This window comes from Mobula birostris, chromosome 32 (assembly GCF_030028105.1).
Source record: "Mobula birostris isolate sMobBir1 chromosome 32, sMobBir1.hap1, whole genome shotgun sequence".
NCBI lineage: Eukaryota > Metazoa > Chordata > Chondrichthyes > Myliobatiformes > Myliobatidae > Mobula > Mobula birostris.
The window spans coordinates 20,292,179-20,307,219 of NC_092401.1; the positions used below are offsets into that span (position 1 = coordinate 20,292,179).

Below are 15,041 nucleotides of genomic sequence, written 5' to 3' on the forward strand. Positions count from 1 at the left end.
GTAACATCTCCTTCATTCACATCTATAACATCATCCCCCTTCATCCACATCTGTGGCATCACCTCCTTCATTCACATCTGCAACATCTCCTTCATTCACATCTGTGACATTATCCCCCTTCATTCACATCTGTAACATCTCCTTCATTCACATCTGCAACATCATCTTCATTCACATCTGCAACATCTCCTTCATTCATATCTGTGACATCATCTCCATTCATATCTGTGACATCATCCCCCTTCATTCACATCTGTGACATCATCTTCATTCATATCTGTGACATCATCCCCCTTCATTCACATCTGTGACATCATCGCCTTCATTCATATCTGTGACATCATCCCCCTTCATTCACATCTGTGACATCATCTCCTTCCTTCATATCTGTAACATCTTCATTCACATCTGTGACATCATCCCCCTTCATTCACATCTGCAACATCATCTCCATTCATATCTGTGACATCATTTCCTTCATTCACAACACCTCCTCCATCATTCACATCTGTAGCTTCACCTGCCCAAACAAATCTTTCTTAATATTGTTCACACATGTAGCAATGGGTCCCTATTTATTCACGTCTGTAGAAGGATCTTCCCACTAGCTCACACCAGCTTCCCAATGATACACGTCTGTTGAAGCACTGACCTGTGCAGAGTGAGGTCAAGCCGGTGGATCTAACTGAGACCTACGCTGAAGGCATGGTCACTAAGTTGCTGCCCCGGTTTCTCAGAGCCCGAGTCAAAACCCCACCCGGGCAGCTAAGGAACCTAAATTCATGTAATTAACTAAGCCGGGAATCAAAAAGCAATTTCAGTAGTGATAAACACAGAACCAGTTTCTATGTGGTTAGAATCCCTTCAGGTTCACTAAAGCCCTTGCAGTCCGGCTCCAAACCCCATAGTGTAATTAGAACATAGAACATAGAACAGTATAGCACAATACAGGCCCTTCAGCCAGGTTCCACAATATTGTGCCAACCTTTTAACCTACTCCAAAATCAATCCATCCCTTCCCTCCTCCGTAGCCCTCCATTTTTCTTTCATCCATGTGCCTATCTGAAACTTCTTAAATGTCCCCAATTTTCTCTAATTGAGATGTGGCAGGGAACAGCAATCCCCTGATTTAATCCGAGCTAAATCACAGGACAATTTACGATGACCAATTAACCTACCAACTGGTAGGCCTTTGGACTGTGGGAGGAAACCAGAGCACCCGGAGGAGACCCACATGTTACCAGGAGAACATATCAACTCCTTGCAGGCAGCGATGGGAATTGAACCTGGGTCATCTGTAAGGTAAAGCGTTGTGCTAACCACTATGCTACCGTGCCAACGTAGTTATCTGCCCCTATCTTAGCTGTCTAAGTCAACTTAGTTGACTTTTAATTCCTTTTTAATTCAGGAATACTGTATGTCAGCCTTGCAGCCAAACACACTGAAAGTGTAGAAAAATGAGTCTGATTTCCATTCTCACTCTTTTCACATTGAGTTTCACTTAGTCTGGAATAATGATTAGGGCAATAACGACAAATTAAGCCTCTCCGGGATATTGGACAGGAAGGATCATGGCATTTGGGTTGTATGGAATTGAGGTGACTAGCAGAAACAAGGGGCTTCAATCACTCACATTCACTCTGGCATTCTTAAGGGAAAGAAGAAGAGGGTTTCCCCACGTTACAAACACCCGTTTCAAACAATTGAGCGTTTGGATAGTCATGGGATGGATGGGGATGGATTCACCGGGTGCTGTAGCTTTCCCACATCCTTTATCTCCCCCACCCCGGCCACAGCAGTGTGGTGGGGTTGCTGGACTGTGCCGAGCAAAGCTGAGAGAGTTGAGCAAACTTCCCGTCAGTGAGGCCGACTGGCGGCCGGCCACTCCTCCCGTTCCTGCTCATTCTCCCGTCACTACTGTTTCTGCGATCTTCCCTCGCGCACTGTTTCTCGTTACGTCCAGCAGAAAAAATTCAGGTTACGAGAAGTTCCTGGGAATGGAATCTTGTCATAACTCGGTCTCTGCCTGCAGAATGAAGTCTGTTGTGGGGCAGAAACATCAGTACAAACCTGATGGGCCGAATGGCCTATTTCTATATTCTACATTCACTTACAATATCAGGTCCTGGTCGGGAAAGGGTTACTCAGTCACAGTAAAGACTCCACCCAAAGGAAGCAGACCGACAGAGACCCGAGACGGTGTGAATCTCTGCAAGTCCGCCGGGGATGTCAGCAAATTCACGAGTCTGCTGGAGGATAGTGGCGAAAGACAGTCTCCGTTTTGTTGTGTTCTGATGAGCGTACTGCCCCCCACACATCCTTGGGAGTACTGATTATTCACCAAATGACATATTTTGATGTATATGTGATAAATAAATCTTAATCGGAATGTAGATGCCGGAAATCCGGAGCAACACACACAGAGTGCTGGAGGAACTCAGTGGATCAGGTAGCACCTATGGAGGGGAATGGACAGTCGACGTTTCGGGTCAAGATCCTTCACCCGGTCCTGACAAAGGGTCTCAACCCCAAACAGTGACCGTTCGCTTCCCTTCACGCCCGACCTGCTGCGACTCCCCTAACATTTCGTGAGTGTTGATCCCTCCCGAGGAAGCCACGCGCGCTCTCACCTGGCAAGCAGGCACACTCGTAGGTCAGATCGCCGGTCTGCCGGCAGGTTCCTCCGTTCTGGCACTGTGAGGGAGCGCAAGGGACGTAGACGCTCTCGCACTGGCGCCCGGTGAAGCCGGCCGGGCACTGGCAGTGGAACGTGCCGGGGGCGTTGACGCACAGCCCTCTGTTCCTGCAGAGCTTTGGTGCCTTGCACTCGTCGATGTCCGTGCGGCAGTGCTTGCCGGTGAAGCCAGGGGCGCAGGTACAGTTATAGCGGTTGTTCCAGTTGCTGCAGCGGGCTCCGTTGGCACAAGGGTTTGTGGCACAGGCGTCGACCTGCGAGCAGTTCACTCCTGAGCAGGCAAAAAAAAAGAGGGCATCACAGCTCATCACCAAGGAATGGAGAAGTCCTGTGTAAGTGGCAGTACCTGGAAAACCCCATCAATACTTTTCTAGCTTTTATTTAGAGATACAGCACAGTAACACACCCTTCCAACACAATGAGCCTACGCTTCCCAATCGCACCATGTGACTAATTAATCTGCTATCCCATACGTCTTTGGAATGTGGGCGGAAACTGGAGCACCCAGAGGAAGAAGAGGTCATAGAGAGAATGGACAAACTCTGTATCGACAGTGGTGGGAATCGAACCTGGCGGCGGGGGGGGGGGGGGGGGCCTGTAATCGTGTTCTGCTAACTCCTATGCTTTTGTGACACCTCTTTAAAACAATCTCTTTTTGAATGCTAGAATGGCTCAATTAAATGGAATACCAGGGAATGCAGATACTAGACATACCCGGGCATCATCCCTGATGAAGATGGCGGAGTTTGTTATTGAAACGTCGGTTACAATTAATATCTGTACCCGGCTAGAAGCCCTAGTAGAGCTTATTCAAACACATGAATACTTGGAGACACAGTGTGTTATGCACTATCTCAGGAAGGAAATGGACAGGCGATGTTTTAAATCAAGACGCTTCATCTGGGTGTAGAGTGGATGTCCAGGTGAAGGATCTTGTCCTAAAACATCAACTGTCAGAGCCGGAACGTGTGGTGACATTTGTGGGCTGCCCCAGACCATTCTTAGGCATTTCGGTTGTCAAAGCCAATGACACACTTCGCTGTACGTTTCCATGTGATGGGTACATCTGAATCTGAAGCTGTTTGTTCCTCTCCATAGATGCAGCCTGACCTGCTGAGTTCCTCCAGCTTTTTGTATGTTACCTCACTCAAGTGGCTGCCCTTATGGGGCAAGTTTGATCGGGGGCCAGAGGCGTTTGGATGTCACAGAGTCATTCCGCAAGGAAACGTGCCCTGAGACTACACCAACCATCAAGCACCCATTTACGTGAATCCTTACATACTCATCCTCTCAGCACTCAACCTGATGAACCCCGTCACTGATCTGCTCAACAGATGCACACTAAGCCCCATGACCATCCAGGGCTCTGGACTTGGTGCTTGAAGCGGGGATTGGACCGAGGGGCTCTCTTCAACTGGTGCAGATACAATAGGCCAACTGGTCACTCTCTCATGTCTAAAGTTATCCAATTCTTTTGACCACAGGGCTGCCTGTACTTCCAACCATCACCACCAGATGGCAGTGAGCAATGGGAACCCAGACTGTCCCACACAAAGTGCAGTGGCTACTTCCAGTCCAGTGGCAACTGGCCAGCACAGCAGTGACGACAGTCTGACTCTGGCTCCCCATGGTCCACAAGATCATCACAACTATACCTAACCACAGTGGTACTGTACTGTGGTGCCCCCAGTTTTAAGATAGAATGTGGTTTACTCTGCACAACACCATACAACATAGAACAACACAGCACAATACAGGCCCTTCGGCCCACGATGTTGTGCCGACATTCTAACCTTCTCCAAGGTCAATCTAACCCTTTCCTCATACATACCCTTCTATTTTTCTTTCATGTGCCTATCAAAAAGTCTCTTAAATTATCTAATGTACCTGTCTCCACCACCACCCCTGGCAGTGTGTTCTATGCACCCACCACTCCCGGTGTAAGAAACCTACCTGTAACCATTATACTTTCCTTGAATTGCTTTAAAAATTACTCCCTTCTATTACCCATTTCTGCACCGGATAAAGGGGTACTTTAGGACAGTTAACCAAATGGCACATTTTCTGGCCACCCCACTACCGAAAGGACTGCAGACGGAACAGCAGGAATTTACCAGAACCTGGCCTGGAATGGGATGTTGGTCTTAGGAGGAGAGACTGTATAAGCTGGGTTTGTTTCCCTTGTTGCCGAGAGGTATACAAAATGATGAGGGGCATGGATAAAGCAAACGGCGAGGACCACTTCCCGATCATGGAAGCATCCAAAGCCAAGGGGTGAAGAGAAGGAGAGCGGAAGGAAAGTTTTCACCCAAAGGGTGGCTGCAATCTGGAACACACTGCCTGAGAAGGTGATGGAGACAGTTACCCCCTCAGCATTTAAAAAGCATCTGACAGAGCAACTGAATGGCTGGGGTACATAAGGCTGTGAAAAGTCTCATGGCAGGTCTGACCGCGGGCTGGGGGAAAGCCACGTCTCACTCAGACATAACACACAACAATCTCTCATTTCCCCCTGATATAGCAATCTTGCCCTCAGGCCCTCAACTGAGCACATCTACACGAAAGCAACATCCATCATCAAGGACCTCTTCCACCCAAGGCCATGCTCTCTTCTCGCTGCTGCCATCAGGAAGGTGGTACAAGAGTCTCAGGACTCACACCACCAGTTTCAGGAACACTTATTACCCCTCAACCATCAGGCTCTTGATGCAAACTTTACTCAACTTCACTCGCCCCATCATTGAAGTGTTTCCACAATCTCTGGACTCACTTTCAAGGACTCTTCATCTCATGTTCTCAATATATTTTGCTTATCTATTTATCATTATTATTTCTTTATTTTTGTATTTGCAGTTTGTTGTCTTTTCCCCACTGGTTGAACACTAGGGTTGGTGCAGTATTTCAATGATTCCATTATGCTTATTATTCTATTATGGATTTATTGAGTATGCCCAAAAGAAAATGAATCTAAGCATTGCATATGGTGACATATATGTACTTCAATAACAAATGTACTTTCAACTTTGAAATGAGATTAGCATAGGTAAGTAATGATAGTTGGTATGGAAATTTGGGGCCTGGTTTTATTCTTTGCAGGATATCTACAATTCCACATGGGATCGAACAAGCAAGTTGATAGAAGGGAGCAGTTGAGAAGAATTAGAGAGGGAATTCTAAAAGGTTAAGATTTGCGCAGCAGAAAACATAGCAGCTACTGGTGTGTGAGACAAGTCAGGATAACATAGTTGTAGAGGGCCGGAGGAGGTGCAGAGTTAGAGAGGGGCTTGTGAGGTTTAATAAGTGGCACTTAGATCTGCTGCTAGTGACACGGAGGCATCTCAGCAAGTCAGGCAACACCTGCAGAGGGCCAAGAACCTTCGTAAACAGCCTGAAACGCCAACTCTTTATTCCTCTCCATAGATGCTGCTTGACCTGCTGAGTTCCTCCAACACTTTGTGCGTTTCTCTGAATTTCCTGCATCTGCAGAATCTCTTGTGACTAAGGTATCTTGCCCAGGAAAGGACAGAGTGCAAGTTCCCTGGGGACAGAAAGGAATTGGAAAGTTGGGGAAGACGGAGCAGGGGGAGAGGGAAAAATCAGAGCATGCACCATGATCAATGCTTAGCGAATTTCTTTGCCCTATTCACTGGGAGAGCATAACTTGTCCAGCCCTGATATCTTCTATCACTTTTCCCTCCTGGGCCGTGAACATCAGCCAGTTATTTGTTCCCGTACAATCACCAGTACTCATAAACAGTCATGAAAAGTTTCAAATGCCACCTCCCTCCCCACCTTCAGACCGGGCCTACTTCATGTGCAGGAGCATTGGGGCATCGATGTTCTGCCTCAGCAGACATCTCCGCAACAGCTTTACTGTTAAAAGCATCGCCATCACCGATGCAGCAGTGGCTTACCTCGGAACCCTCGCGTGCAGCTGCAGGAGTACCGCGCCGAGCCGTCCACCACCGAACTGGAGCATATTCCTCGGTTTAAACACGGCGACCTTTGACACGGATCAGGAAACTGGCACAAGTCCCCAAGGTAACCAGGCCGACACCTGAACAAACCGAGAAAAAGAGGAGGCCTTAGCTGCTTTCGTGTTCTTTTTAAATAACAAAGTCATGAAAAGCCAGAACAACAACAAAAAAAGAGTAAGCCACTTGGCCCTTCAATCCTGCCCTACTATTTTACCTGATCATGGCTGATCAGCCCGAGGCCTCATCTTCCGTGTCGGTTCTCCACAGCCACCAAATCCCAAATCGCTCAAAAAATACTTAAGCATCCTCTCTAACTATCCCCCAACGACCCGTCCTCTACAGGGTAGGGAACGTGAATGAAACCACACACAGGTCTGTATCACAAACAGAACACACAGCGTGGGAGTGTAACGCTTTACAGCACCAGCGATAAGGTTTCTATTTCTGCCGCTGTCTGTAAGGAACTTCCACATTCTCCCTGTGGTTTCCTCCAGCTTCTCTGAGTTCCTCCCACATTCCAAAGCCCTCGAGGTTAGAGTTAGTAAGCTGTGGGCACATAGGGCTGCCAACTGTCCCATATTAGCCGGGACATCCCGTATATTGGGCTAAATTGTTTCATCCCATAGGGGACTGCCCTTGTCCCATATTTCCCCCGCTAAGTTAAGAGTGTTCCTATGAAACCTTTCGTGCCGAAATGGTGTAAAGTGAAGAAGTAATTACCATTAATTTATATGGGAAAAATTTTTGAGCGTTCCCAGACCCAAAAAATAACCTACCAAATCATAGCAAATAACACATAAAACCTAAAATAACACTAACATATAGTAAAAGCAGGAATGATGTGATAAATACACAGCCTATATAAAGTAGAAATAATGTATGTACAATGCAGTCGGGAAGATTAAGCCAAAACCGATTTGTGGAAAAAAATCAGCACGTAGACACATGCGCACACAGGCACCCGCACAAGGCTTCATGGTCATGATAGTCTTTCTCGGGGTAAACACAATGTCCCGCATTTGACTGCTACTTTTGTCCCTTGTTTGGGAGTGAGAAAGTTGGCAACCCTATGGGCACACTAAGCTGGTGCTGGAAGCATGGCCATGTTGCCCCAGCACATCACCAACTATGTTCAACGTTGACACAAACGACACATTTCACTGTACAGTATGTTTCGGGGTGCATGTGACAAATAATACTAATCTTTTATGTTTTAAATGCGGGGGATTTAATTTTTTTTTAATTCACCTTAGTAGCGGTAACGCTGTAGTTGCCAGACTGTTGTGAAAATGCATTGTGATCAACAGTGCCCTTCAAGAGAGGAAAGCACCTCCCCTCATGTGACCACAGACTCACAGTGTGATTGGCTCCTAACTAAGCCCCCTACCCTCCCCACCTCCGTTCAGGGACAACCAAGGTTGGGCGATAAATGCTGGCGTTGCCGGTAACATCCACATTCTTTGGCTTTCACCAAATGGGCCAAAAGGGAGGAGAAGATGGCGGCACGACGCAGCGCACGCGGCCGCTCCAGAATGATTATCAGTATTTGTTAGGTAGGTACCGTGCACAATCCTGATTTGATGGAGACAGCCGTGAGGAACACGGAGGAACATCTGGAGAAACTTCTGAAATGCCCACTTCGCTGCCACTGCAACTGTGCGATCGAGAATCTCCAGAGGGGAAGGCCCTAAATCTTCGGCTTTGCCTATTGCCGGGGCCGGGGTCGAAGCACTCGGTGGTGGTGTCAGAGGACTGGTCGGAGGCTCCAAGTTTTTGGACGGACTCAAGAGTCGGCTGTGGTCGGGTGCTTCCAGGGTGCTGCATCGGCAAGTTTGTGGCGCTGGAGGTTCATGGCAGGGAAGGTTTTTCTTCCTTCTACTGTCTGCGTGAGATGATGGGACTTTCGAGAGACTTTGGGACTTTTTTTTACCGTGCCCATGGTCTGTTCTTTATCAAATTACAGTATTGCTTTGCACTCTTGTAACTATATGTTATAATTATGTGGTTTTTGTCAGTTTTTCAGCCTTGGTTTGTCTTGTGTTTCTGTGATATCATACTGGAGGAACATTGTATCATTTCTTAATGCATGCATTACTAAATGACAATAAAAGAGGACTGAGTGTCCTCAGAATCTAATCTAATCTAAATGGCCTGTTCCTTCTCTGTGAATTTCAATGCAAGCACCACAAACGAGATGCTGGCGGGGAGAGGTTAATGTTGACTGAAGCTTTTCCGAAAGGAAAAGAATGAGGAGAGAGATATTGGAGTAGCTATGTCAGTGCAGTGACAGAACTTGAAGGAACAGCATTGCTGGAAATACATCAAGCCCGAGTGGGAGAACTCAGCGTTCTCAGGCTGGTGACTGGGGCCTCCAGTCCAACAGCTTGTTCTCGTCAAGCTGCCCGGGCTTCAGCACAGCTCCACTTTCCCACACTGTCACGTCCCCGGCCGTCCATGCAACCAGCTGCGGCCTGTCAGCTGCCCCACCGCCGGCCCTCGTGGCGGGCTCCCCTGCCCTCAATACTCCCTGTCCCCGCGCTACCAACCCCTGTTCCCAAGGGGGCTGAGGAGAGGACGGGGACAAGGAGATCCTGACTGACCAGGTGTGCCTTCGAACGGGCAGCATCACTGCGAGGAGCCTCCTTTTGTGCACGATGAACGAACTGCAGGTTATTCCCCCAAGCAGGTTAGGGGATTGTTACATTGTACAGCGGGTGGGCCAGGCAAGGATTAAAGAGCCGTCTTTTCTTATAATCCAGCTGTTCCCCGCAGCTGCTCGGCAGCAACAGCGATAGACATTCCATCGGCAGAGGGAAAGGCAATAAAATGTGAGCTGGCAGGGGAAGGATGAGTTCAAGTGGTGGTGAATGAACTTATCCGCGTTGGTCCAGTAATGAGATGTCAGTCACTGAACACCATCTCAGCGGGCGTGAAACATTTTGTTTACTTTATTTAGAAATACGGCGTGAAACAGGCCCTCCCAGCCTAACCCAGCAACCCACCCTGGCCTGATCACAGGACAATTAACCTGACCGGCACATCTTCTGAACGTGGGAGGAAAGCAGAGCACCTGGAGGGAACACCGTGCTCATGTGGAGGAACGTACAAAGTCCTGACAGGAGGCATTGGAGCCGAACTCGGAATTCTAGTGCCCCGAGTTTCACAAGACCACAACACACAGGAGCAGAGTTAGGCCACTCGGACCATCGAGTCTTTACAAACTGCTGAAAAACTAGAGGTGCTGTCACACCTTCCTTCTGATGACACTGGTCTGCTAAACCCAGGACAGATACATTAATGCTAAGGAGTCCTATGTCCTCCCATACATCAGTCGCCAGAATTGTTTCTATTACAGGGGTCGTCACCCAGAGAAACCAGCAATGATTTTCCCATCATGTTAAACATGGAATGCCAAACTCTACAGTTTGGGAAGAATTATCCCAAAACTCTTCATTGCTCAAGAAAAACATCCTCCCTTGTTCTGGCTCACAGCCAGGTTCTGCCCTAGTCTGAAACAAGCTAACTTTGTAACTTGCTTGAAGGGTAGAACTAGGGTCAATAAAAGCCTTCCTCAAAACATAGGATGCCACAGGCTAGTCAGACCATCCTAGCCATGCCAACATTCGTATGGCATTCGTACACCTCTCCTTGTCTGCCAGGCTTCCCTCGTGTGTGTGTGTGTGCACCTGTGTTGTTTCATTTTTACAGCAGTTAGCTGTTGAATGGTTTCCAGCTGTCCACGGTTGGATTCATCCCATAGAAACTGGAGTCTAGAAGAATGAAGGGGAATCTCAATTGAAACCTGTCAAATATTGAAAGGCTGGACATTGACAGGATGTTGGGGGGGGTGGGGGGGGTTGTGGTTCTAGGACCAGAGGGTGCAGCCTCAGCATAGGACAGAATCTGAGGAGGAATTTCTTTAGCAAGAGGATGGTGAGCCTGTGGAATTCATTGCCACAGACAGATGCGGAGGCTGAGTCCTTGGGTATACTTGAAGCGGAGGTTGATCTATTCTTGATGAGTAAAGGCATCAAAGGTTATGGAGAGAAGGCAGAAGAAAGGGGTCGAGAGGATTAATAAATCAGCCATGGATCGAATGGCGGAGCAGACTCCATGGGCCAATTGGCCTAATTATGGTCTTAGGTGATTCTATCAGCATACCTTCCAATACATACCACCCGACTCAAGGGCAGCTGCTATCCTGCTGTCATCCAACCCTTAAGAGACCTTGACCTCCCAGTTCCATCATTCTGTGGCCCTTGTACTTCACTTGCCTACCGACTGACTACATGTGCCGTGTTTGTGCTTTGCACCCTGGTCCCAGAGGAACGATGTTTCCTTTAGCTGTATATTTGTGTACGGTTGAGTGACGATAAACTTGAACTTCCCCTGTAATTCTAACACTGTATTCTGTTATCTTTTTACTGTCTCGCTGGAATTACACCATGATCTCTCGGGATGTTGTCTGATGTGTTCTGTGTTGTTCTGCCAAGCATTGTGGGGCGCCAAAATGTGACACTTGTCAGCTGCCTCCAGCACACCCTCGGATGTGATGGTCATTAACACAAGCATTTCACTGTATACATGATTAAAAAAACTTAATTCTTGAAACAAACTTGTATCTCAGATGGCACGCAAGTAAAAGCTCTCCAACGCATCACAGTACATGCAACAATAATAAACCCAACTGTCCCTCTTTCCTCCACGACTTGTCCAGCCTCCCCAGAAGTGCATTCAACCAAAACATCCTCCAAGCTACACCCTTGGGAAATGTTTTGTGAAATGAAATTTTCCAAATTAAAAAAGACTGGGCAGATGTTTATATAGTTCATTCCTGTAGATGGACACTTTTCGTCGGTGAGACAAGAGTTTAAAGTAAAGTTGGAGAAGTTTAGGGAGAAACTTCCAGAGCTTGTGGTTGAGGCAGCTGAAGGCATGGCCACCAGCAGCAGGGCCAACGATTTTTATTTAGAGATTTAGTGCGGAACAGGCCCTTCACAGCCCAATGAGCCAAACCGCCGAGCAACCCACCTATTTAACCCTAGCCTAATCACCGGACAATTTACAATGACTAATTAACCTACTAATCCGTACATCTTTGGATTGTGGGAGGAAACCAGAGCACCTGGAGGAAACCCACTGAGATCATAAGGAGAATGTTCAAACTCCTTACAGACAGCGCGGGAACTGAATTCCAAACTCTGGCGCCCCAAGCTGTAACAGCGTCGTAGACACACAAGAAAATCTGCAGATGCTAGATATCTTGTGTGTGTGTGTGTATGCGTGTGCACGCGCTGTAAAAGCATCACGCTATGCTACAAACACCAACATTTCAAGAGTCTAGAACTGGAGGAGAATAGAGAGCTGGCAAAGCTGAGTGAGATCAGGGAGGTAGGGAGCGGTGAGGCGAGAAATGAGAAATGAGACTGTGTTGCCCAGTCAGTAAGTCCCATCTGTCTCCACTCCAAGCCTCTGCGTAGACAGCCTGGGAAGAGCTGCCCTCCCCAACACTGAGCACATTTACAGGGAGCTGCACAAGAGAACAGCTTCCATTATCAAAGACCCTCACCATCCAGGCCATGCTCTCTTCTCACTGCTGCCATCGGGCAGCAGATACAGGAGCCTTCGGTACCACACCATCAGGTTCAGGAACAGTTATTACTCTACGGCTGTCAGGCTCCTGAACCAGTGTGGATAACTTCACTCACCTCAACTCTGAACTGATTCCATCTTACAGACTCACTTTCACGGACTCCACAACTCACACTCTCAGTCTTATTTCTTTGTTTGGTTGTTTACATAATTTGTCTTCTTTTGCACATTGTTTGTTTGTCAGTCTTAACTTACTGTATGTATAGATTTCATAAATTCTATTGTATTTCCTTATTTTCCTATAAATGCCTCCAAGGAAATTAACTCAGGGTTGTATATGGAGACATACATGTACTTAGATAATAAATTTACTGTGAACTTTGAACTTTAAAAAAACAGCGCCACTTTCAGGACAGCCTGAAGCTCTGGCCTGCATGTGTGCATCTCTGGAGTCGGACTTGAACCGCCAATCTGTAGGCTGAGGGGCAACAATACCACATGCTGCACCGCAGCCCGCCCTCCCATTGCACGGTCTGGAGGTTGGCTTTAAAAACGGTGACTCCTTACCTTCGTTGTTGGGGGCAGAGAGTATGAATGTTAGGAGGTTATAAAACCTTGGTTAGGCCACACTTAGATTAGATTAGATTATGAGGACACTCAGTCCTCGTTTATTGTCATTTAGAAATGCATGCATTAAAAAATGATACAACGTTCCTCCAGAACAATATCACAAGAAAACACAGGACAAACCAAGACTAAAACTTACAAAACCACATAATTATAACATATAGTAACAACAGTGCAAAGCAATACCATAATTTGATAAAGAGCAGACCATGGGCACGGTAAAAAAAATGTCTCAAAGTCCCGATAGACTCATCATCTCACGCAGACGGTAGAAGGGAGAAACTCTTCCTGCCATGAACTTCCAAGTGCCACAAACTTGCCGATGCTGCACCATTGGAAGCACCCGACCGCAGCGGACTCCGAGTCCGTCCAAAAACTTTGAGCCTCCGACCAGCCCCTCCAACACAGCCTCTCCAAGCACCATCCTCTGCCGAGCGCTTCGACCCCACCCCGGCCGCCGAGCAACAAGCAAAGCCGAGGACTCGGGGCCTTCTTCTCCAGAGATTCTGGACCACACAGCAGCAGCAGCAGCGAAGCAGGCATTTCAGAAGTTTCACCAGATGTTCCTCCGTGCTCTCACGTCCGTCTCCATCAAATCAGGATTGTGCACGGCACCCTACCTGACAAACGACAGACATCACCACCGGAGTAGCCGCTGCGAGCCGCGTCGCGTCGCCATCTTCTCCTCACCTTGCAGCATAACCTGCAATGCTGGTCGCCTCATGACACGAGGATGTGGAGGCACTGGAGGGGGTTTGGAAAGGATTTACCCGGATTGGAGGACGTTAGCGAAAAGGAAAGGTAGGACAGTCTGGGGCTGTTTTCTCCGTAGTGTCGAAAGCTGAGAGGAGACCTGATTAACACACACAGAACGCTGGAGGGACTCAGCAGGCCAGGCAGCATCTATGGACAGCAGTACAGTCGACATTTTGGGCCAAGAGCCTTCTTCAAGATAGTAGTTAATAAAACTGTAAAATTCTGGATGGGCAGCCAGAATATTTCTCCCAGGGTAGAAATGGCAAATACAAGAGGGCATGAGTTTAAGGTGAGAGGGGGGGAAAGTTTGGGGACTTTTTCATGCAAAGAGTGATAAGTACATGGAACGGGCTGTCAAGAGTGGCAGTGGAAGCAATAGAGGTATTCAAGAGGCTTTTAGATAGGCACATGAATATGTAAGGGGGGATATGGATCATGTGCAGGTGCAAGGGATTAGTTTAATTTGGCATTAGGCCAAAGGGCTGTACTGTTCTACTTTAACGCTCTACATTTTACCTGTTTTCTCCAGCACTGGGGGAGCCGACAACTAGAGAGCACAGATACAAGATAATAGGGGGGAGATTTCGGAGACCTGAGAGGCCACTTCTTTAAACAGAGGATAGCGAGCGCCTGGAATGAGCTGCCAGAGGGAGTGAACGAGGCGGGTACACTTGGAAACTTCAAGAGGCATTTGGATAGGTACATGGAGGGGAGGGGTTTGGAAGGTTGTGGGCTGAAGGCAGGTAACTGGGACTGGCAGGGTCAGCTTGGAACAGTCCCTTTTCCGTGCTGTGTTACTCTATAACTCCACAACAAGGCGCCTTCCCAGCTGATGTGTAGGCGCAGTTTCTGCAGCCTACTTGGGAGAGGGGGCACTCACCACCAGTTGGGAAAAGGCCAAGGGCTGACCTGTACGTTGGGGGAAGAAAAATGCAGACGGCCTGGCCTGAAGGGGTCAGTGTGGCCGTGGAGACATGCGAAAGGTCTCCGGGTGTCAGGAAAGCTGCACTAAGCTCTGCCTCCCCGCCATTCAGAAGCTGGCACGCTAGAAAGAGTTTACATTTTTATGGCGGGAGAGGAGGAGAAGAATTCAACCCAAAGAAAAAGCCATTGATACACATCGAGAGAAAGATGTGAAAAATGATTTAAAATGATTAACAACGGTGCAGAAGGAGTTGCCCCCATTGTTGTTCTGTGGTGGTCATTTTGCCTCCTTTTGTTTTCTCTTAATGGACACAAGAATTAAGACTAAAACACGGCATTGTGGGGAGAGAAAGGGGGTCAGAGAGTCACCTGCCACACAAAGAGGCTGATTTAGGGCCCAAGCTCCGCTCTTGCAACCTTAAAGTTCAGTGGCTGCATTCCATAAGCTGCTGTCTCCAGTGCTGCGGAAA

General features: G+C 47.8%; 1 protein-coding gene across 1 annotated transcript in view; it reads right to left on the minus strand.

The window, feature by feature from the left end:
- notch3 (notch receptor 3) overlaps positions 1 to 15,041 on the minus strand; it is a 224,337-nt gene that overhangs the window by 112,926 nt on the left and 96,370 nt on the right. The window contains exons 3-4 of the mRNA XM_072248347.1: positions 6,610 to 6,752; positions 2,631 to 2,966 (exon numbers count right to left, since the gene is read on the minus strand). Coding sequence (XP_072104448.1) covers positions 2,631 to 2,966; positions 6,610 to 6,752 — 479 coding nt within the window. The remainder of the gene's footprint in view (positions 1 to 2,630; positions 2,967 to 6,609; positions 6,753 to 15,041) is intronic.